Source organism: Montipora capricornis, chromosome 10 (assembly GCF_036669925.1).
Source record: "Montipora capricornis isolate CH-2021 chromosome 10, ASM3666992v2, whole genome shotgun sequence".
Lineage (NCBI taxonomy): Eukaryota > Metazoa > Cnidaria > Anthozoa > Scleractinia > Acroporidae > Montipora > Montipora capricornis.
Window position 1 is genome coordinate 43,066,264 of NC_090892.1, and position 21,006 is coordinate 43,087,269.

At 38.4% G+C, this 21,006-nt stretch overlaps 1 protein-coding gene and 1 long non-coding RNA gene across 2 annotated transcripts in view; one reads left to right on the top strand and one right to left on the bottom strand.

The window, feature by feature from the left end:
* The window catches only part of LOC138022379 (retinoblastoma-like protein 1), a 34,575-nt gene that overhangs the window by 6,241 nt on the left and 7,328 nt on the right, over window positions 1-21,006 (bottom strand). The window contains exons 9-22 of the mRNA XM_068869501.1: window positions 18,265-18,408; window positions 17,857-17,896; window positions 13,926-13,990; window positions 12,783-12,884; window positions 10,969-11,050; window positions 8,333-8,419; window positions 7,830-7,889; window positions 5,739-5,821; window positions 5,129-5,249; window positions 3,818-4,028; window positions 3,198-3,374; window positions 1,859-2,118; window positions 1,310-1,383; window positions 1,067-1,169 (exon numbers count right to left, since the gene is read on the bottom strand). Of these exons, the coding sequence (XP_068725602.1) occupies window positions 1,067-1,169; window positions 1,310-1,383; window positions 1,859-2,118; window positions 3,198-3,374; window positions 3,818-4,028; window positions 5,129-5,249; window positions 5,739-5,821; window positions 7,830-7,889; window positions 8,333-8,419; window positions 10,969-11,050; window positions 12,783-12,884; window positions 13,926-13,990; window positions 17,857-17,896; window positions 18,265-18,408 (1,609 nt within the window). The remainder of the gene's footprint in view (window positions 1-1,066; window positions 1,170-1,309; window positions 1,384-1,858; window positions 2,119-3,197; window positions 3,375-3,817; window positions 4,029-5,128; window positions 5,250-5,738; window positions 5,822-7,829; window positions 7,890-8,332; window positions 8,420-10,968; window positions 11,051-12,782; window positions 12,885-13,925; window positions 13,991-17,856; window positions 17,897-18,264; window positions 18,409-21,006) is intronic.
* On the top strand, window positions 3,337-16,579 carry LOC138022381 (uncharacterized). Its single transcript, XR_011126567.1, has 3 exons — window positions 3,337-3,400; window positions 11,290-11,353; window positions 16,355-16,579. It is a non-coding gene; the product is annotated as an uncharacterized lncRNA (long non-coding RNA).

Consider the following 21,006-nt stretch of genomic DNA (forward strand, 5'->3'; position numbering starts at 1 on the left):
TGTTGAAAAATATTTCACAAGTGAGGGCAGCGAACGAGAGAAATATTTTTCAACACGAGAAGAGAAATTTTGTATTCCTGTGTGGCCATGTAATATCCTCTATTTATTATATAGATATTGATGAAATACCAGGATTTCTACTTTTCCTAAAAAATCATATCATTTTTATCAGTGAACATATCATTTTTATCTTTCACATTTGAGGATATAGGTGTTGTCATGGTTACCACCATGATTAGCAATTAAAACGTGAGCTTTCTCTTCATTGTGAGATACTTTTGTACTTTAATATAAACCTTCTATACAACATTAACATTTTTATTGCAAAATTTGACATTATCATGATTTGCTTTTCATTACTTTCATATCTTGTTTCATGCTACACAACATGCATGTTTTAGCGGTTGGTGACCACTTTTTCATCATTTCGAAAATGAATAAAACAAGTTGTTTTAAATCTAGACATTTCATCAATATCTATACAATAAACAGAACATTACATGGCCGCTTGGGGATACGAATTTCATCTTCTCATGCTGAAAGTGTCTCTCACTCGTGAGAGATACTTGCAGCACTCGAAGGTAAAATTCGTATCCCTGTGCAGCCATGTAATATCCTCTATTTACCTGCGGGTAATCATCCGGAAATTATGGTATGTGAATATTGTCAACCAAAATATTATTAGCTAAGTAATAGTGACACTTTGACTAAGGAAGAAAAGATAGCACTGTTACTTCTTCTTCTGACAAAAAACAAAACATTTTAGTTGCATATTAATCTTCCTTTTCTACAACAAGTATGATGTGACACTCTTGCAGTTCATTATTCATGAATGATGAATAGAATGTACCTCCTCCACTACTCAACTTATGCTTATAGTCTTGAGTCTGAACTGGTGTTGATGAGTTAAGACATAGCTTGTTAACCGATGGGTTAAAGGTAAGGCCACCGCATAGGCCATGAGTAGCCTTTTGTTTTCAAACATTTGTCTATTTACAGTAACTTTACTTTAATGTATTTCTCACACTATCATTAATAAAGAGAGAAAACATGTTAAGTTATTTACCTTTCCCATCACATAAATAGAACACATTAATATCTGGTCTATGTGCCGATCCTTCATGAGCTCTGTCATGTGCATTAGTGTATGTTCAAAGCAAGTCCACATCCTGAAAATTGAAAAGTCTTGTTAACTGGTTGCAATAGCATAATTATATCGCATTAATCTTCAAGTTGGTTTACTACTAGACTGGATGGCTCAAGAAATGATCCTGGGGTCCAGTAAAAAACAGTATTCATGCAAGCTTACTTTAAACGCAGATCCTCCTGGACATCAAGCTTCGCACACAAATCTCGGAGGCGAACACTGGCTAGATGGTACAGCTAAGAACAAACAATCAGAATTTCACTTACAGGGCAAAGACAAAAATAAGAACGTGAAAGGTTCTGTCAAGCTGATAATATTATACGGAATATGACTGGTCTTTTAATTCTGAAAATGTCGCGTGATACCGAAAAAAGTTTAAGTTGGGTAGTCTTATCTGACAGTTTCTAAAATAGCAGCCACAGTGCAGCAACAATACCAACTTTAACAGACTCAGATGGGGAAAAACGATAGGAAGTAATCTTCTGTTACAAGTTACTGTAACATAAGAAAAGGTTTGAAACCCCTCAATGAAGCACGATGGAACAAGGTAGCAGTCTATAGGGTGAGAACTGATGGATTTGCAGCAATAACTACACATATTTATTGCCTTGGCTTTTAGGAAAGCATTTAAAAGCTGCCATGTTGAGTTCCCTACTAGCAGTACCTCAAAGCTTTTGCATCCCAAAAATACTGCATTAATCCAATCTTTACCTTTCTGAAAAACAGTGCCAAGGAACCAATTTTCTTTGGTTTGCTTGGAGTGGTACTCTTGCCTTTAGGCGTAGCAGGAGCTGATGACGCCCTTATTGGACTTGACGTTGGTGAAGTTATGGCTGCACTAGGAGCCAAAGCACTACCAGCCTGTGGAGACGTAACTTGAACTGTAGTTGAAGTGCTTGGCAGTACCACAGCTTGAGCAGTGACTCCATTAACAATATAACCACCACTGGCAGCAGCTGGGGTAATAATCACTGGAGCAAGATCAAAACAGCAATTAACCCATTGACTAAGTTTATAAGTCTAGTTTCCGTATGCTTGTAACTCCGTTGCAAACAACTGAGTGTCGAAAGTAATTAGTGAATTACTTTGGTTTATGATTACTTCACTCAGTGATTGGTTCAAAGTTCTCCCGCCATTTTTTCAACCAATCAGAAGTGAAACCAAAACCAATCGTGGCTCACGCGTGCACATTTTCCCCGCGCTTTGTGTGGACTATGTGTAATTACTAATAGTTTGACTTTTGATTGGTTTACTGGATTGTCTCCAACCTTTTTGATTGGCCAAAGTAATTACTTTGGTTTTGGTTTTACTACACTCAATTGAAAACTGCTCTGAATGGAAACACAGGTTACGTTCATCCTGGACCAATCGCCGATGATCCCAAACAAGACTCAAGAGAGAGAAAATTTTCTACCTCTTGTTTGTGATGAAAAGCAACGCAAAAGCAAGGAAACAACGATACAGAAATACAATTATTGTTAACTGTTTCTGATCAATCGACAATAATTTTTGCACACGTAACACATTTTGACGAATTAGAGGGAACTGTAAGTAATGAAAATGAAGTCCCAATACGATTGTGGCAACAAGGGTACTCCTCAAAGCAGTGTGAATTTAATGAATATCATTTAAGGGAATACCCCGCCAAATATAATTGCAGTAAAATTCTCGATCATGAAGAGCCAGTTCCTGCACTAGAATTTAATACTGGCTATGCTGCACCCGTTGCTTCTCCTCGAAGATGTATCAGACCCAGAATCGGTGACGTCTCTTGACCTTCTTCTTTGCTACAACTCCAATAGAAGAAAAAGTTGAACACAAAGCAAAAACCTAATTCTCATACGATGAGATTGAGCATACGAAAATATTTACTACAAGTGAGAGTTGTGTTTGCAAAAATGGAATATTTTTTTTCGTGAACGAATGAATGAAACTGCGCATGACGAGACTGGCTAGTGCAAATTTCGCTTTCGCTAGTGAAATCAGACCTGCTACTGGCCATTAGGCTAGTGAGCTATAAAGTTAGTCTCGAGCCCTCAGAATGACTCACATGTTGGTGCATTCCTGGCAGCCTGTCTTGTTGTTGGAGAAAGAGTAACTGCTGTAGAGTTTTGAGCTGGAGGAGAGCTGCCAAAGTTGGCCATCAGGTTACGCCGTGCACCACTGCTGGGGGTGACTGGTGAGCTGAACACTTCATGAACTGTTGGCGAGCTGGGTGTCTGAAGAACTGGACACATACAAAATCAAAACAAGGTAAATATAAAAAGTCGACAAGTTTTTCTGGAATCCTGAAGGGGGTTTAAAAAGGGTTTTTCCCTAAATATACTGTTGTCCATGAAAATTTTTACCTCTAGTGATAACCAGTGGGGTTACCGCAGAATGCATTGTGTGCATTGTCAATTGAGGCACCCCACCCAAATGTTTACAGTTCTGAAGGTATCTTTTGTTTCCCTTTTGACAGAGGGAGCAGACAGTTCTTCTGTAACATTATTTCTTGAAAATGAAACAAATCAATACTTAACATAAAAATAAAAACTAATTTTCACAACAAAAACTTCAAACTTAGGCTCGCTTTGAAGAGGAGTAGGCATGAACTCGGAAATGGTTTATTGCTACTTATGCTTTCTACATGAAAGGTACACTTGAGAAAACAAAGACCATTGTCTTAACCTCTTCTTGTTGCACTCTCTTCACCGCATATTCTTTGCACACGAGGGTGGACTATTGGTGATGCCAGAAGATTCTGTGTGCTGTGAACAGCTTCTGTTTGAGTTGGTAGTGATACCTCTTCACATGATGGAACAGCACCTAGTTCATGTATGGATGCCCACAGAGGAGAATCATGATTCCAAGCAAGGCACTCAAGAATCTGCTCCTCGATCTTGCAGAAAGGGAAAAATAATAAATATGGTTACCTCCGCAGTAATGTCCTATCTTAGTTTTGGAATCCTTTATAACTCCATTTTTCACCATATTAACATAAAGTACCATTAATTAGCAAACAAGTGCCTTTTTTGTCCAATGGGTATGAATTATTTTGATGATGGATTACAAAACTGTAATTCCTGTCCAGTTGACCTGTCTACTGAGATGGCATCTTAAACATTGACAGGGTTTGCTTTTTGAGGTATATAATTTCCTTTTCTACCTAATCACATGTTATGCACGTAATGCCACAATTTTACAGACATTTTAAAATTGTGAGTTGTAGTTGTGCACAACCAGAGATGTATCCAGAGTGCGTCATTGTGTCCTGGGACACAATTGTTTTCGTTTTGGACGCAGAAAAAAATCGAATGTTTAGGCAAATCACGAATGCCAGGAAAAACATGTGAACAGCGTATTTTGCAAGGAAATTGAACATTCTCACTTCTCACAATGCAGAAAAGATTGAGTTCCTTAAATTTCAAGGTTAGCTGTTAATTTCAGATACAGCGTACAGATTCCTTGAGATGTTTTGATGTGATCGATGGAGCTTTGACAGCCCACACATTTAGATTGATGATGAATCAATGGGCATAACAGTTTCAAAGAAATTGATCATTTTAAATACATATTTGTGGGGAGGGACAAGACTTTATTTTTGTACAATTTAGAAATCTGAAAGGGTGCTGCAGCAGCAATTAAGAGGCAATAGATTGAATATTAATTCTTGAATATTAATTAGCTAAACCCCCACAATTTTGCAATGGACCCCCAAATTTGAAAACCCGGATACATCTCTGCACAACCATGTGTTGCTTGTCATAGTCAAACTAAAAGCATAATAGAATCACAATGCTACTAGGGGCAGATTTGACCCCAAAACTATGGGAAGTTGGGTGAAATTACCTTGTATTACCGAGGGACCGTTTATACACCTTGGTGCTTTTGTGCTGATCACTTCAAAAATGAAAGAGGCACACAAGCAATTCACAGTGACAGTAACTATGCCTGGAAGTGCTGAAAGTCATGCCTTTTTGTAAACAACTAGTTACTCACATGATTGAGGTGTTTAACAACATCTCTAGAGAGACCATCCTCTGCTTTGATAAATACTTCAATAATTTTATAGAAGTGGTAAGGACTTATGTCAAAGATTTCAATCATCCAAGGAAATGTCCTGAAGGACAAAAGCACAAAACAATGTCTCATAATGTACTGAAGATCCTAGATACCTGTAACTGAATGTGGTATAGCCTATATGCCAGTCTTCATGGGGTCTTTGCAAACTGTGAGTCATTTGAGTTTGAGTCGCATTCAAGTCTTAGCACCCACTTCAAATAGCACTGATAAACTTGCATGGCTCACATATTGTAAAACCTCTCTTCATGCAGAAGGGGCAAAACAGAGTAACTGGGTGATGTGATAAATGGTGGTAGAGTATAGAGGTAAAATAGAAAGGGTTGCATGAAGCGTACAGGAGTGACGAACACAGGTAAAAAACAAACAAAAAAGAAATGTGGGAATAGTGTTGCCTAGGCACAATGCATATGTGACGCTTGAAGGGATTCGGTTAGGAAATAGTAATGGCTGACCAATGATCGTGCAAATTGAGTTTGACAAAGTCACAGACAAACATGCAAAAACACAATGAGGAAATAAAAACTACCTTTGAGAGTTGTACGAGAAGATCACAATTTCCAAACAACAGGCCATCAAAGAACAATGGAAAGAACCTTGCTCCAGCAAACTCTGAAATACATAAGATAAAGTCTTTGTAACTTGGTAAGATAGGATTGCCTTGGTGAATGTAATCCCAAGAAGGAGTGTTGTTAATAACACTGATTGATGTAACTCGATCACCTTCAAAACCTTGTGTAAGCCCAGGTCAATCTCATAAACAAAAGTCCTTCATAAGACTACACTTACCAGGACCATTCGGCTTGTACACTTTGCTTTCCCAATACAGATCATGTGATAATACTCAAGAGGTTTGGTCTTTTATTTTGTTCAATGTTAAAAAGAGTGCATGCAAGCATGAATATGCCTGCATGCACTCTTTTTAATGAACACAACAAAGGACCAAGCCTTCTGAGTATTATCACATGATTATTTCCAACGATCTGACTTGAAACTCGCACTGTGAAACTGTGTATAAAAAAGCTGTCAAACGCCTTTATGGTTTACGGGTTCTAAAGAAAGCTGGGTTGTCGACGGGAGATCTTGTTTCTGTGTACTGCTCGATTGTACGATCTACTGTAGAATACGCCTCTCCTGCCTGGGCAGCCCTCCCTCAATACTTAAGCAATATGTTAGAAAGTGTCCAAAAACAAGCCATGCGAGTAATTTTTCCCGGTTTGCTATTCGAAGATGCGCTCGACTTAGCAGGGCTTGACCCACTGTATGTTCGTAGGATAGATTCGTGCAAGTCGTTTGTCATTAGGGCTAAAGAAGTTCTCAGAGTTTTTTATTCGCCCACTGTCGTGGAGCACGATCGTAATCTCCGTTCAGGGAACAAAACTGTTTACCCAAATTTAGGCCGCACAGCTCGTCTTAATAACTTTGTTACTGTTAAATACCAATGCTAGATATGTTTGCTGTCTCTGACCTTTCCTGTAATTCAGGTTTATACCTGCTATTGGATACATTAAACGATTGATTGATTGATTGATCTGTATTGGGAAAACAAAATGTACAAGCCGAAAAGGTCTATTGGGGTTTGTCCCCAGCACTGAGTATGAATCGACTACTTTTGTATGTGACCTACATGTGGGGAGCCCAGTTTAAAGGAAGCAAGTTACGTCACACTCTTTGGCTAAAACAAACTATTCTTCATTGTCTGTGAATGTTGCTTCTAGTCGAATCTATTGTCCTTTTAAAGGGAACCTCCACTCTGACAAACGAATAAAATAAAATAAATTATAGAATCAGTTATTTTCCCTTTGAAATTACCTGGGGACCAGCATCTTGAATAATTGTGACGTGTTACTCTTACCCTATTGTTTTCACACAGAGAGCTTTTGTTTTGAATCAAAAGGGCGAAGGGAAAAGAGCTTTAAGTGTCTAGTGGTTCTAGCACTGGAGCACTAATTGGGGACACTGTAGACTGAAATTAACAACAAACACAAAGGAGGAGAGGGGAAACCGGAGTACCTGGAGAAAACCTCTTGATGCAGAGTGGAGAACCAACAAACTGACGCAGAGTCAGGGAATTGAACCCGGGCCACATTGGCGGGAGGTGAGTGCTCTCACCACTGCCCCATCCCTGCACCCCAAAACACACCGTGACGCATCAAAATAACTGTTATTGAAGATGTTGGCACCCAAGTAATTTGAGTACCAAAAAAAAAGTGTTTTTGATATTCATTTATTGTGCATCCATACCAAAGCTTTCATCGGAAAAAGTTCAAAAAATCTTTACTGTAGACAAGTTCTATGGTTTAAAGTTATTTTCTTGTTTTAGTGGAGGTCACCTAAGGTAAAGGTGAGGCAAAGTTTGCAAGAACATTACCTGCACAAAAAAGTGAAGATCACAGCAAGGAAGGAAGGGGGGGTAAATATGGGTGGGCTGTTACATCAAGTGTTCTGGCTAAAGGCTTGTCATCTTTCCACTTGGAAAAAAATTGTGAAAAACCAAGCCACAGACAGGATTGTGTCACTTGGAATTAATTTTTGATTATAAAAACCTTGTTTGTGCTGAACAAAAGCTTATGGGCAGTTTTGATGGACAGAACTGGAAAAAAAAAGGAAAACAAGTTACCACTAAATCAAGATGTCCCTGCAACCTTCTTTGCTCCATCAGTGTGATACTTTCAAGAACCTGTTGACAAAACAAACAGGGTCAGCTGAGAGATTATTTTAATTCAAGAGAGTTACACTGATGGATAAGATTAATTCCATTCAGATGGGATCTCAAAACTATGAAGTACCATTCTTGGTGAAAAGAAACAGAGTCAAACTCCCTTGCTATGCAAAATACAAAAGAGATTTCTAAAGCAGGTTTAGCTGCAGAACAGTTCATTGCACCAAGCACTGGAGAAGCACAAGCCCTGCTTTCCCAGGATCAGCCAGCAAAAGCCGAGGAAAAAATGAGGGTTTAACAATCAATTATTGAACTTTCTCACTTTGATAAATCTTCAGATCAAAATAAAATTTCCCCAACTTTCCCTGGAAAAAGGTACACTACAGTAGGAGCCCTAAAAATTTCCTGAAAAGCATTAACTGTTAGAAGAGAAAGAACAGTATAACAAGGAATTAGCATACCTTGTAATATAGTATCTCTGCAAGTTTAAGTCTCTTCAAGGCAAATTCTCTTGTTGAGCAAGGAGATTTAGGTCTGTCAGGGGATGGCTGAAAAGATGACACACAAACATACAAAAATCTTGGATTGGACGCCACTCAACTGTTCTTTTTTTAACACAAGGTTCACAAAGCTTAAGAATTACAACATGTCGGTGCAGCTCTAATACTACACATATAGGCCCTGAGATCTGGTTTCCAACTGGTATTCTATATGCTTTTTTATTACATAGATATTGATGAAATACCAGGATTTCTCTTTTTACTAAAAAATCATATCTTCACCGCACGCAGTGAACATATCATTTTTATCTTTCACATGTGAGGATATAGGTGTTGTCACGGTAACCAACACGATTAGCCAATAAAATGCGAACTTTCTCTTCATTGTAAGATACTTTTGTGCTTCAATATAATTCTTCTCAACTACATTAACATTTTTATTGCAAAATTTGACATTATCATGATTTGTTTTTCATAACTTTCATATCCTGTTTCATTTTACACAACATGAGTGTTTTAGCAGTTGGTGACCACTTTTTCATCATTTCGAAAATGAATAAAACAAGTTGCTTTAAATCTAGACATTTCATCAATATCTATATCAATATCTATATCAATATCTATATCAATATCTATATCAAGTATCAATATCTATATCAAGTATCAATGTCTATATCATGTATGTCTCACTCCTTCGCTTCGCTCTCTCGTGAGAGATACTTGCAGCACTCGAAGATAAAATTTGTATCCCCGCACGGCCATGTAATATCCTCTATATAGTACTGAGTGATAGCTCAGATATGGTTCATGCTCATGACGATAATGAAGGTGAAACATGATGCAGACAAAACAGAACAGGAGAAGCCAACAGAAGATAACTAACCAAGGGAAGCTAAGAAAGCATGCTTGAATAAAGACAGTGTTCGGAAGGTGCTCCGGAAATCCCAAAGGAAATTAATTGGACAGACTCAATTTGTTAAATACTGAATTTGCATGGGTGCAGTTTATATATACAGCAAATTTACTCTTAGTTCAGGCTTTACTGGATTTAAATTAAATTAATGTTTAAAAAAAAACATGGCCTCTTGACCTCATTGCTGTGGGAACCAAAAGTCCTCAGGAATGTGATAAAAATATTTTCAAAATTGATCCATAATAACATACAGGGACCATCAACAAATTAACCCTTTCACTCCTTAACCAATGCATAGAATCATCTGATATAGAGTCCTAAAGTGTGGTGTCATAAAATAACGTCACTGCTCCATGTTACCACCATAATTAGCCTTTAAACACGTAACGCAAGGCGCAAGAGAACGAGACAACAGACGTATTGGAGTTTTTTGAGGGGAAAACTGCCTTGCGGCTGGTTAGCCTATGCAACTTCCGTATTGTGTGACATAGAACAAGCTCACTTATCTCCCCAGCACTACGAGCTGGGTGGTAAACAGCACGTGCTGGATTGGACAAGAGTATTGGTTAGCGAACAATGTACAAAGGCAAACGAGCCAACAAGCTTAGGGGAAGTCACTGCGCCGACTTAACCGCACCACGCAGGAGTGACCCAATTTTAATGAGGGCAAAGCGATAAACCCAACCCATCTCCAAAGGGACGGAGGGAGGGAGGGGAAAAACTTAAACAAATTGCGAACAGCTAGTTGGTGTACTATAGAAGACAAACTGCCAAGTGAACCTTGGATGGCTAACTGAGGCTTTTATAGTGTGGACAGTCCCCACAGTAATGAATTCATTTCCAAAATAAGGAACAGTAGCCGGCCACAAAACTGTGTGACAAACAAGACAAACGATTGTTAGAACTCAATCGCTGTTGGAGATTTTGCCAAAAATCATAGGTTTGCGCTAATCAAACTTGTTTTAGTGTTATCTGGCCAAAAAGACCTAAACGGTTTTAACAATTGCTTACAAGTGCATTTGTTGCAGATAAATGTAACCTGCTGCAATCCAATAAAAAATTTATACGCAAACAATACCTGAAAGCTAACCATTGTAAATAAGTATTTTGTCTCTCGCTCTATTTCTCTCTGCTTTACGGTGTCCTTCATTGAAAGAAAAGAAAATGTATCTAATGTGTTGTTTGCATTTTCTTTTCTGGCTGTAAAGAACTTGGATGTTTAAAAAGGACGCATTCCTCTAAATTTGCATGGAGCAGTATGTGTTCCTAACAGGGCCAGATGGCTTTTTCCGGCCCTGCTTGCACTACTGCGTACCACCCTCATACGGGGATTTTTCCAATAGTTTTCCGATAAAAGCATGCGTGGGGCCGTACGAGTCATATGGTAAAAAATTAATTTTTATGTCATCACCACCTTAGAACTCTATCAGACAGAGGAAAATATAAAAGTAGGCAAAGCGTTAAACAGAACAAAGTGTGTGAGTGGACACATGTTATCAACACTATCACCCCTGAAGCAGTCTGCATTTACTAGTAAAATCATACAGCATCAAAGAGAGAAGCCCTCTGACGAGGCGAAGCGTTAACGTCACATGTCCACGTGAAAATGTGCAGTCCACTCTGTCAAATGGCATGCGTTTCAGGACAGAAAAAAAAAAACTTTTATTTTAAGAGCACCACTTACCTGAACATATTCCTTGAGAAAAGTTTCTCCAAGAATTTCAACTCTATTTTCAATTGCCTCTTGTGGATTCCGACTGCACTGCCTGCAACAATGCACAAAAAAAGCATTAAAAAAGGCTGCTACAAGATTTTTTTTGTTATTGCCCATTGAGCTTGTGAGAGACGCAACGAATTAAGATCTCCCACACTGAATAAAGGGGCCTGGTACGAGGTGGGATACCAGTTTTCACGTTCAGTCATGTGATTCAGTTTTTGTGTCTTGCCATTAGTGCAGCAGCTTTCCCACCCCACCCAGTCTGAAATAGTTTCTTTTGTTTGACAGATTGCAAGGCTGTGCTCTAATGGCCCCCGGTCACCTGAGGTGACTAACATTTGGCTTCGGGCAAGTAAGCAAAATTACCGGGTTGCCCAGCCGGGCAATCTGGCTTATTGTATTTTGAGCAGATAAGTAAGCTAATTATTTTAATGTGCTGGTGGTTACAGTTTACAAAAGCGCTCAGAAAATGTGTTTTTTGTTTTTGCAAAACACTCAGTTCAAATGCCATTGCACATAACAACATAATCCATGATTTGCACGTGATGACTGACTTTTTTTCATTTCAGGCTAAAAATCTGAAATTCAGATCGACAGATTTGTTCCTAAGGTTACTGTCATATTTGTGAGAACTCTTTTGCAGTTGCAGTGGCCAAAAAAGAAACTACTGTAAATGAAGTCTATTAGCTCTTGTAAAATGACATGCAGTGAGCAATGGCACGAGTATATCAGTTTAATAGACCAAATGCATAAACGGCGGCCAAAAAATATTCTTTTGTTTATGTGCTAATTAGACTCACTAGCCTTGTTTGCATGTACAAAATACAAAAGAAATGTTGCCTGAGAGCAAGGCTAGCGACATTTATGCATTCGGTCTATTGAGAATGTTTTTATGTGAAAATGAAATCTTATTTTAAACTAACCTTCCTCTGAACATTGACATAAAAAGGAGATTTGGAAGATGAAAGAACACCAAAGAGTTTTGAAAAATGGCTCGATAAATAACACAACATTTAGGAAAAGGTTTGCCAGGTTACTAAGCTACTGAGATCATTCGAAGCAATCCTACATTGTCTTAAGTGTGTCCGAAAAATAAATGCACAAAGACTGATGCTTTGACCGAATCCACAAAAAGCTCATTCAACTAAATACTTTACTGATAATAATACTGAAGTTTTGTTCTTTAGCGCTGATTTTCGTCCAAATCAAAACAACTTGTTTTTAAAAAAAAGATAGCTTTTAGGCCGCCGTGGTTTCACTGTTTCATGGCCGTTTCCATAGAAAGCTCCACAGGAACTCTGCCATTTATCTAAGTTGGCATTGATTAACTAACCAGCAAAAAGGTTTACCTGTTTTTGACCCAAATGCCATTATCAAAATTACATAAGCCTACCGCAATCTTTACTTTTTTTATTTTCAAACCTGAAAACATCGCCAGCATTGCCACTTTTATTTGTATGGTGCGAAAAATTTGACAAGTGTGGGTTTTTCTTGCACTAGCGAGTTCAGCGACCGCCAGAGCAATAGCAGGAATGTTTTCTTGTGAGAGAGAGAGATGGATGAATTAATTCGGGCAACCAGCTTAGAGGGGTGGGCACCCCAGCTGAAATGCTTGGGAGCCCTTCTGAATTTTCCTTACAGCACAGCCTTGATATTCCATTTCTGTCAATTTTGTTGATGGTTGGTAGTTGTGTCAAGAAACTGCTGTCAATAACATGCTGCTGCATTGTTTTGTGGCAGACAAATGCTATTTAGTGTGAGAAAGTCACAAATAAACTTACTGGAATATTTTAAGCAGGCGATCACTTGGCCCTGCTTTCAATCCTGACAAGAGAGCTTGTAGTCTGCTCACTGACTGAGTAGCTGTGGACACTGGAGTTATCCTGCAAAATCAAAATAAGATCCGTAATTTAAATTCAGATGAGACATTTTGATGCAGGTCAAATTGTCATTTTCATTTTCCTCATGGCAACTAGTCTGAGTGTGTTTGACAGGAATGCTGCCTTGAAATTGTTAAATCCCTAAAGGAATTAACAAAGAAACGGTAAAACACAACATACCACAAACGATTAATTATATTTTCAACCTTACATAGTGTATTTCTAGTTTTGTGGTTGGCTTCTTAAATCAACTGGTGAGCAAGAATTTTAAGTTTCCAAACATTCAGAATTTAATAAAAGTCAGCAACCAATTTTTCCATTTACACTTGCTGGATATGAGATTTGCTATTACAAACTAAATGATGTGTCTTGTTGACTATTCAATATCTTCTGTTTAATGGGTGGATCAGACCTTGGATCCTTGACTCTTGAAACCACCAAAGCTCAAGTTTCAAGTCTTGACTGTCTACTTACTTACTTTTGACTTGTGCCATAGATCATATAGATCAGCTATCACAGCCAAGCAATGCTGCCTTTTTAATCACTCCTTTAATCTGATATTCTGATATTTGCCCATCAAACAGGGAAATGATGTAATATTTACGTGGTGAAAGGATTAAAGCGACTTCTGGTGGAATCTTCGCTAAACATACATGCAGTATCATTTACTTCCGTTCCTTAAATTGTTACCTGTTTTCCTTCTTGATTGCCGACGGTGGAAATGAAAGACAGCATGGTTTGCTGTCTCCAGTCCATCAAGGAAACCGAACAAGAAGTGAATGTTCATGTGCAAAGAAACGACATTTTGATAATTATGTTGAAATGGGCATGCAACATTCCTGCCAAGAATTGCTCTTACTTAAAAGGTAGTGAGGTCGTGATAACACTGCATATTTAGATTTTCCCTGTGTCTTTATTATGTACTGTTAACAAGCTTACTTCCAGATAGGAAAACTGAAAAAGTATGCAGCGCAAACACTTGAACTAGGTGGCGACTTGCCTTGGGTGCCAGCTGAATATGAAAACCCTGAATAAGTATCTTACTTTGGATCTTTCTCCTTCAAATATCTTCTTCCAGTCAATGGTGTTGAAGGTGCAAGACTTCTCGTCTGTGAACAAAAACAACCAATTAGCTTATATGATATTTTTGCAATATAGTAGGAATACAAAGTAAAACAGTGATGCTGCTAGACAACTCTTCGCCTGTGACAACATGTCACCGACGTGACATCTTACATCATTGCCTCGCTTTGGAATAAAAGGCATGTTGTTTAACTGTCAGTTTTAAGTCTGTTATTTTTTATGGGTTTGAAACTCCCAGTAAAATTGTTAAATGTTGGCAGTGGTAAAGCTATCAACTAGCTACAAAGCTAGTTTATTGTTTCTGCCTCTCAAAAAAAGAGTAGTGACAATGTGCAGTAGGTACTTCATGGCACTTCACTGAGATCTTACATACCTCAAATTTTTTAAACATAAAAAGCAAGTTGTTAGACCACCCTCAAAAAGTCTGTGGTTCTTTTTTATCTCTTCTCTGTTTTTTGACTTACAACCCCAGTAAAACAGTTACACATAAAGAAGCCTGTATGAGGCTGCTGTGTGAGACAAATGGCCCAATTCTTGCTTTTCTGATTAAAGTAAACTTCTAAATAATTCTTACTTCACATGAAAAGGGGGCTTATCCAAATTTCACACTATGGCTATTTTCACGGTCCTTGCCATGATAATGTTGAAAAATGATTGGAATTTGAATGAAATTTCCCTTTCACGCCATGAAAAAAGTCATGGCCACCGTGAAATATTTCACTCCATGTAAAAGGTCACAATCAGCATGAAAATATTTCACACCGTGAAAAAAGGTCGTAATTTCTGAGAAATATTTCACGCCATGAAACAAACTGTACTTCTTGCGCAAATATCAGTCTGTTACCCTGAATATTATTCCATCATAATGTCACGCCACCTTAAAAGGTGCAATCTCAATCAGTGAATCACCAACTCAGGGTACATTCGCTCTTTTGTTTTCTTTTCCGTTTTATGTTGTGATTTCAGGAAAACAAAAGAAAACAAAACAACAGAAGAAAAAAAATCGTAGTTACTAAAACATCGAACATCACCCGACACCCTTCCAAATCGATGCAAAATGAGATATGTGTTTCTTATGTCATTTCTCTGCTAAAAAGCATGCAACTTCAGTTTGCCGGAGTGGCGTTTCTAAAACGAGGGTAAGGGTAAGACCAAGGGTCAGGGTAAGGGTAAGGATACGAATACAAAAAGTATCCTAAACATGGATAAAAGCTAACCTTGGGCCTAATTAGGCCAAAACAAAAGTTCAAGGTTAGCTTTTATGCATTTTTAGGATACTTTCTGTATTCGTATCCTTACCCTTACCCTTACCCTCGTTCCAGAAACGCCGTTGCCTGAGTGGGTTTCAAACGTTGAATATTTATAAAAGAATCTCCATATTTGTCCGATCTTTACTAGAAAATCAAATGAATGAACTCAGTAAAACCATAACGGACATCAAAGTGTCACACGCTGTCTGCAGTTTATGGGATCAGTAAAAAATAACATTCCCTTCCAGACATAAGAAGCAGACACGTTTGGCATTACAGAGCCTGGCAATGTTGACATACCAGAAATCATTCTCTGTGACTTCGTGAAAAGTTTTCATTTGCTTGATCAAAAGATTTAAAAGTGATGGGAATGAAAACTCGCAAGCTCTATTGAAAAGATTTCATTATGGTGAAATTGTGACATAATGAGTCGTGTAGCATTATTTGTCTTCGGTGTAGCAATTTCAATATTTTTGAAAATTTGCACGACGTGGCAAGAGAAATGCACTAAAAGCGGTAAGTCATTGATAATTACAAGCATTAATACTGTAACAATGTCAGTAAACAATTCCATAATACATGCTGACCCAAAAAGTAGTTTTCGCTTGATCTATTTCAGTCATGTCAACAAACCAGTCTAAATGTATGAAGAAGTCACCAACAAAATGACCAATTTTGCAATTATTTCGTGGCTTTCAGGGGGTAGATTTTACTTTTTTGCTGAGCTTTATAACAATTAAGGATGTTCGCGTGAAAATCTTCCCGCATTGAAATTTGTTTCATTTCTTGCCTGAAGTTATGTCATAAATTACTTATTCCAAAAATGCAAAAAAATTGGGGGGTCACCAACTTTGCTTCGGAGATTTCAACAGATGGGTCATCATCTACTTATCCGTCCAAAATCATAAAAATAATATGTTAGAGTGAAGGGTTCTGTGCATAAAAATATAGTAGTGGGTTTTTTTTAGATAATTGCATGCCGCTACGGATGTTGTAAAGAGTAGAGTTAATCCTCAATGAGCGTTTTCGCAAGCACTACCCATTGCAGCCACGTCCCCAATTCAGGACACAAGGAAAGAAAAATTTTAAAAAAGATAACTTCTTACATTGTGCTTTTTTTCGTTTCATCATATTTTGTAGGTTGTAAGAAGAGCAAGTGATTCATGTCTTAAAAAATAGGGGTCACTGATGATCTAAAAGAGTAAAACCGATGTGATGTTGCGAAGCTCTTGGAAAATTTTGTTTGTCACCTTTTTGCGTGACCTGTTGGGGAAGGACTGGAACCCAAGACAGGATCGATTGATGAAAGGTTTTTGTAAAAAAGAACTTTCTGGAGCATAGCAACGAAGTTTCAAGCAGGCCCTATCTTTATTTGGTTAGTGTTTTGTATCATATCTCTGCATTGGCGTCATGCTCATCTTCTGGAGCGTGGTTTTTGTGAAATATAACCCCTGGTTGTTTCCTCGTAGGTTTGCACTATTCAAGTGGATGAAGAAGACAGTACAATTCACCTCTATTTTTATGAAAGTAAAGGAACAGAAGTTCAAAACATGCATTCATTTTGAACTAAGAAGTTCGTAGTGTAATGAAAACATTAAAAAAACCAACCCTATTAAATTTAAGCAATGTCGCTAACTGAAACCAATCCTCCTCGAGTTTTCAAAACTTTAAGCCACTGATTGATTAGCTACCTTTTCCAGCCTCCCACTCCTTTCTCTTTAACGTTTCATGATAAATTGGAAATAAATGTGCCGTTCCTATACTGGCCTGGAAATTTTTCCCCAGCGTTTTTCAGGGCTCGAAATTGCAACCAATAGAGTCGCATTTGCGACTTCTTGTCACCTTTGCTCTTTCGAAACAAAAGGGTTAGCAATTGCCACTTTGCTGCTACTTTTGCTAAAATAAATAAATATAAATGACAAAATTATTTTGTTTCTCACTGTGAATTTTCTCTGAAAATAGCCATTTTCAGCGGCTTCTTTATACACAAGTATTGCGGGCTCATTTTTTTTGCTAAACCACTGACAACACAATGCAGTGCAGAGATTTTGCGACTAAAATTTGCGAAATTGCGACTACATTTTTGTATCTTATCGCAAAATGCGACTGGATTTTTTCGTTAATTTCGAGCCCTGCTTGAAGTAATGTGTGACATATTACAGTTGCGTTACCTGTGCAGTAAAAGTTGCGCACAAACAATTAGCGTAAACGTCCATAAGTGGACATCAGAAATTTCTAGGCATGAATATTCTCCTTCTTGGCGTTGATCAGCTTTCACAGATTTCTCGTACCCTGCGATCAGTGAAATCCATAAGCCCCCTTTTTGCATGTGTCAAGTATTTATGAGTCAATGAGTCAATGAGTCAATGAGTCATGAGTCAATAAGTCAACGAGTTGATGCAGTAAATTAAACCATAAAATGAAAGCTAAAATTTCAGGGAGTGCTTAGGCCTAATCACTGAAATGAGGGCTTAGGCTTAATCAACAAATTATTGCTATATTGACAGTGAGTCCATTGACTAATGACTCATGACTCATTGACTCATTTGACTCATAAAACATGCGTTCTCATTGCATGAAGGGTCACAATTAACAAAACCATTTCATTCTGCAGCTATATGATGAGGACCACAAATACATACCCTTGTGAAATGCTCCTGCAAATTTCTCCTCAGTCCCATCCTAAGTTGAAAAGTAAAATTAAGAACGTGCAGTCATGGCACTACAAGAGAGCATTTAAGGTGTGGCAGAGGAACAGAACGTCTAGTGTGTCCCACTCTATCTGGTTTAATCTTGCTACAGACATGACAAGTTATCAAATTCTTTTTATACTGCGTTTCAAATTTCTTTATGGTAGTCAATTTACCATGTCAACTCAGTTGATAAACCCATTACTATGTTTCACATCCCAAATGACTCACCATCACAGTTTTTTTAGAAACAAAGCCCCTTTATCCTTTTTATCCTTGATGCAAGAACTATTCTCAACATCAACTACAAGAGGTGTTTTTAAAAAGCATGTTTGTTACAATACAACAATCTCCCCTCACCTTTGTTGTTCATCAACTTCAGTAAAGCTGTAAACCTTAGCAGGTGTTCCTATCTCTTCATGGGCTTCTTCATCTAAGAAGATCCTCTCATCAAAATCGCCCACAGACAGAACATACTCTTCGTACTCTTTGTTAAGAGACTTGCTATTAAATGAATTAAATAAGAAGAACCAAAAAAGGGGCGTTACTAAACAATGAGCTACAATGGCCTACTTAAATGACTTACAATCAAAGAGAATCACAAAAGAGGATAAGGGTGAAGAGTTTGGTAAGCGGAAAACATCCATTGTGCGTTGTCATGCAACACTTTCAGTCCATTGGATGATAGCAATTACAAATGTGAACTTGAAGGCAGAAATAAACTGTGCAAAAAACCCTTGGATGGTTTTCCTTTGTTTAAAGCTTAATTGAACAAATATCAAGGCTTTGCTTGAAGTTTGCGCTAGTGATTTGTTCATCCGGGATAGATATGTACACGCAATGCAGAGAGAGTGTTGTTGTAAATAGCAAATTACTGTAAAACCATGTTGGGAAGTTATAATCAAACATGAATGTGTTTCTTAAAAAAACAATTGTGTGTTACATTGATTTTTTACAGTGGTTAATGCCAAAAAACCATGATGGGAAGTTATTCAAACATGAATGTATTAATTTTCTTCATAAACCCATTTTGTTACAGTGATTTTTTACAGTGGTAAATGCTATTTAACCATGATGGGAAGTTAGTCAAACATGAATGTGTTCCCTCATAAACCCATTCTGTGTTACTTGAGTTTTCATATTGGTAAATCCTCTTAAACGATAATGGGAATTTTAGTCAACCATCAATGTGTGTCTTCATAAACCCATCCTGTGTTACCTGAGTTTTCACAATGGTAAATGCTATTAACCCTTTAATGTGGCTAAATGTAATTTAGGCTAAGTTAAAATCAAGCCAATGCTGGTCAGCGGTGGTCTGGGAATCAGGCGCATTGAGGTGACATACGGGGTTTCTCGATTCGCACGTGCTGGTCGTTTCTGCTGTGTGAGGTGCTGTTTGTTTCAAGCAGCAAGCGTTCAGTTGTTCCGCTTTTTTCCCCTTCCCTTCCCTCCCTCATTGGTGGATTCGGTAAGTATAGGGTTGGTAAGTATCTCCACTGACTTGGTCAGTGTGACGGTGCCTGGTGGGTGGTGGCCGCTCGCAGAGTTGCCGTGGAGGCCTGTGTGCTCTGCTCATGGCCTGTGGCTCAAGCCTCGTTGCTCGCCCCGGAATCGCCGCCCACTTTGGCAGGCACCATCTCCAAGCTCGTCCATTGGCGATGAGTTTAAACGCCCGTTGGCCACTTGAGTGGCCCTTTATATAAGCGCCCAGAGGCCACTCCAGTGGCCAAAATCAACAACATTGAAAAAAGCAATATGATTGGCCATTTAACAGTTGTATTCTTATGGTTTCTAAGCATCCACCAGTCGTGGAAGGCTTTATAGTCCCTTGGGAGCTTAAAACATAATGGGAAGTTAATGAGTCCCTAAGGGTCAGTGAGATAAAAAGGGGGGAAAGCCGCGGGGGATATTCGCATGCCCAGGAGAGGGGCATGGGCAACTGAGGGTAATGATGATTACTCCTTCCCCCACCATTTGCAAGGCTTTGGCTGCGCGGCTACACGAATGATTTTTTGCTCGCGCCGGTGATGCAATTTTTTCAAATTTTGCCGCGTCGCCAGCGTGCAATGAAAATCGCAAGTGTAGCCACCCTTGAACTGGCAACGCGACAGCAGAAAAAGTCATTGAAAAAAATCGGCAGTCTAAGGGTTGCTACATTTGCGATTTTTATCGCGCGTTGGTGACGCAACAAAATTTGAAAAAATTGCATCACCGTTGCGAACAAAAAATTGCTCGTGTAGCCGCGGCTTAAAACGAAATTTCGTAGTGTTGGTTAGCCTTTCGCATTTTTAATGAATGAATGGAATCAACAACTGTACTCTTCTCTCAACCTTGAGTGTAAACACAACAAATAACATCATCGCCATAGCCATTTTAACATACCAAACCTAACAATTCGATTCGCCCGAAATTTCGTTATATTTCGTTGAAAAGTAGTGAAAAGTAGCGAAAAGTGCCGAAAAGAGCGAAATCCGTTTGCATTCTTTTTGCACAGTACTGTAAGTGTTTGGATTTTCCAACAATGGTTTTGTGAATGGGAATTTGCAGAATTCCCATTCAAAAAATCAGTCATGTCTTTTAGGAAAAATTTCCTGTGTTGTAGGTCATTACAGGTCATTGTAGTAGGTCACTGTAGGTCATTACAGGTCATTCTGGATCATTGTAGGTCATTGTAGTAGGTCATAGTAGTAGGCCATTGTGGGTCATTGTAGCTCACTGAAGGTCATTGTAGGTCATTCCTTGTTTTAGTAACTACAGGGTTGGACACTTTATTTTGAGAGCACTCGCCATTCGGGCGAGTGACCCTCAAAATGCATTTGCCCGGACCACTTTTCACTTGCCCAAAAGTTAACCCCTCCCCCCCCAAATCTCTCCAACCAATTTTGTCATCTTTTGCTTTTACTATTTAATACCATTGAAATTTACTTCAACACTGAAAGGCTATTAAAGTAAATAGGAAGTCTGTTTAGTTTCAACACTCCTTGATCAGAGTTCTGGGAAAGTACAGGAAAAACAATTCGCTTGCACAATCATCGAGCAAATGGCAGACCAAGATTATTACTTCAATGAAAAATTCTATTTTTAAGACCTTAAATCCCAAGA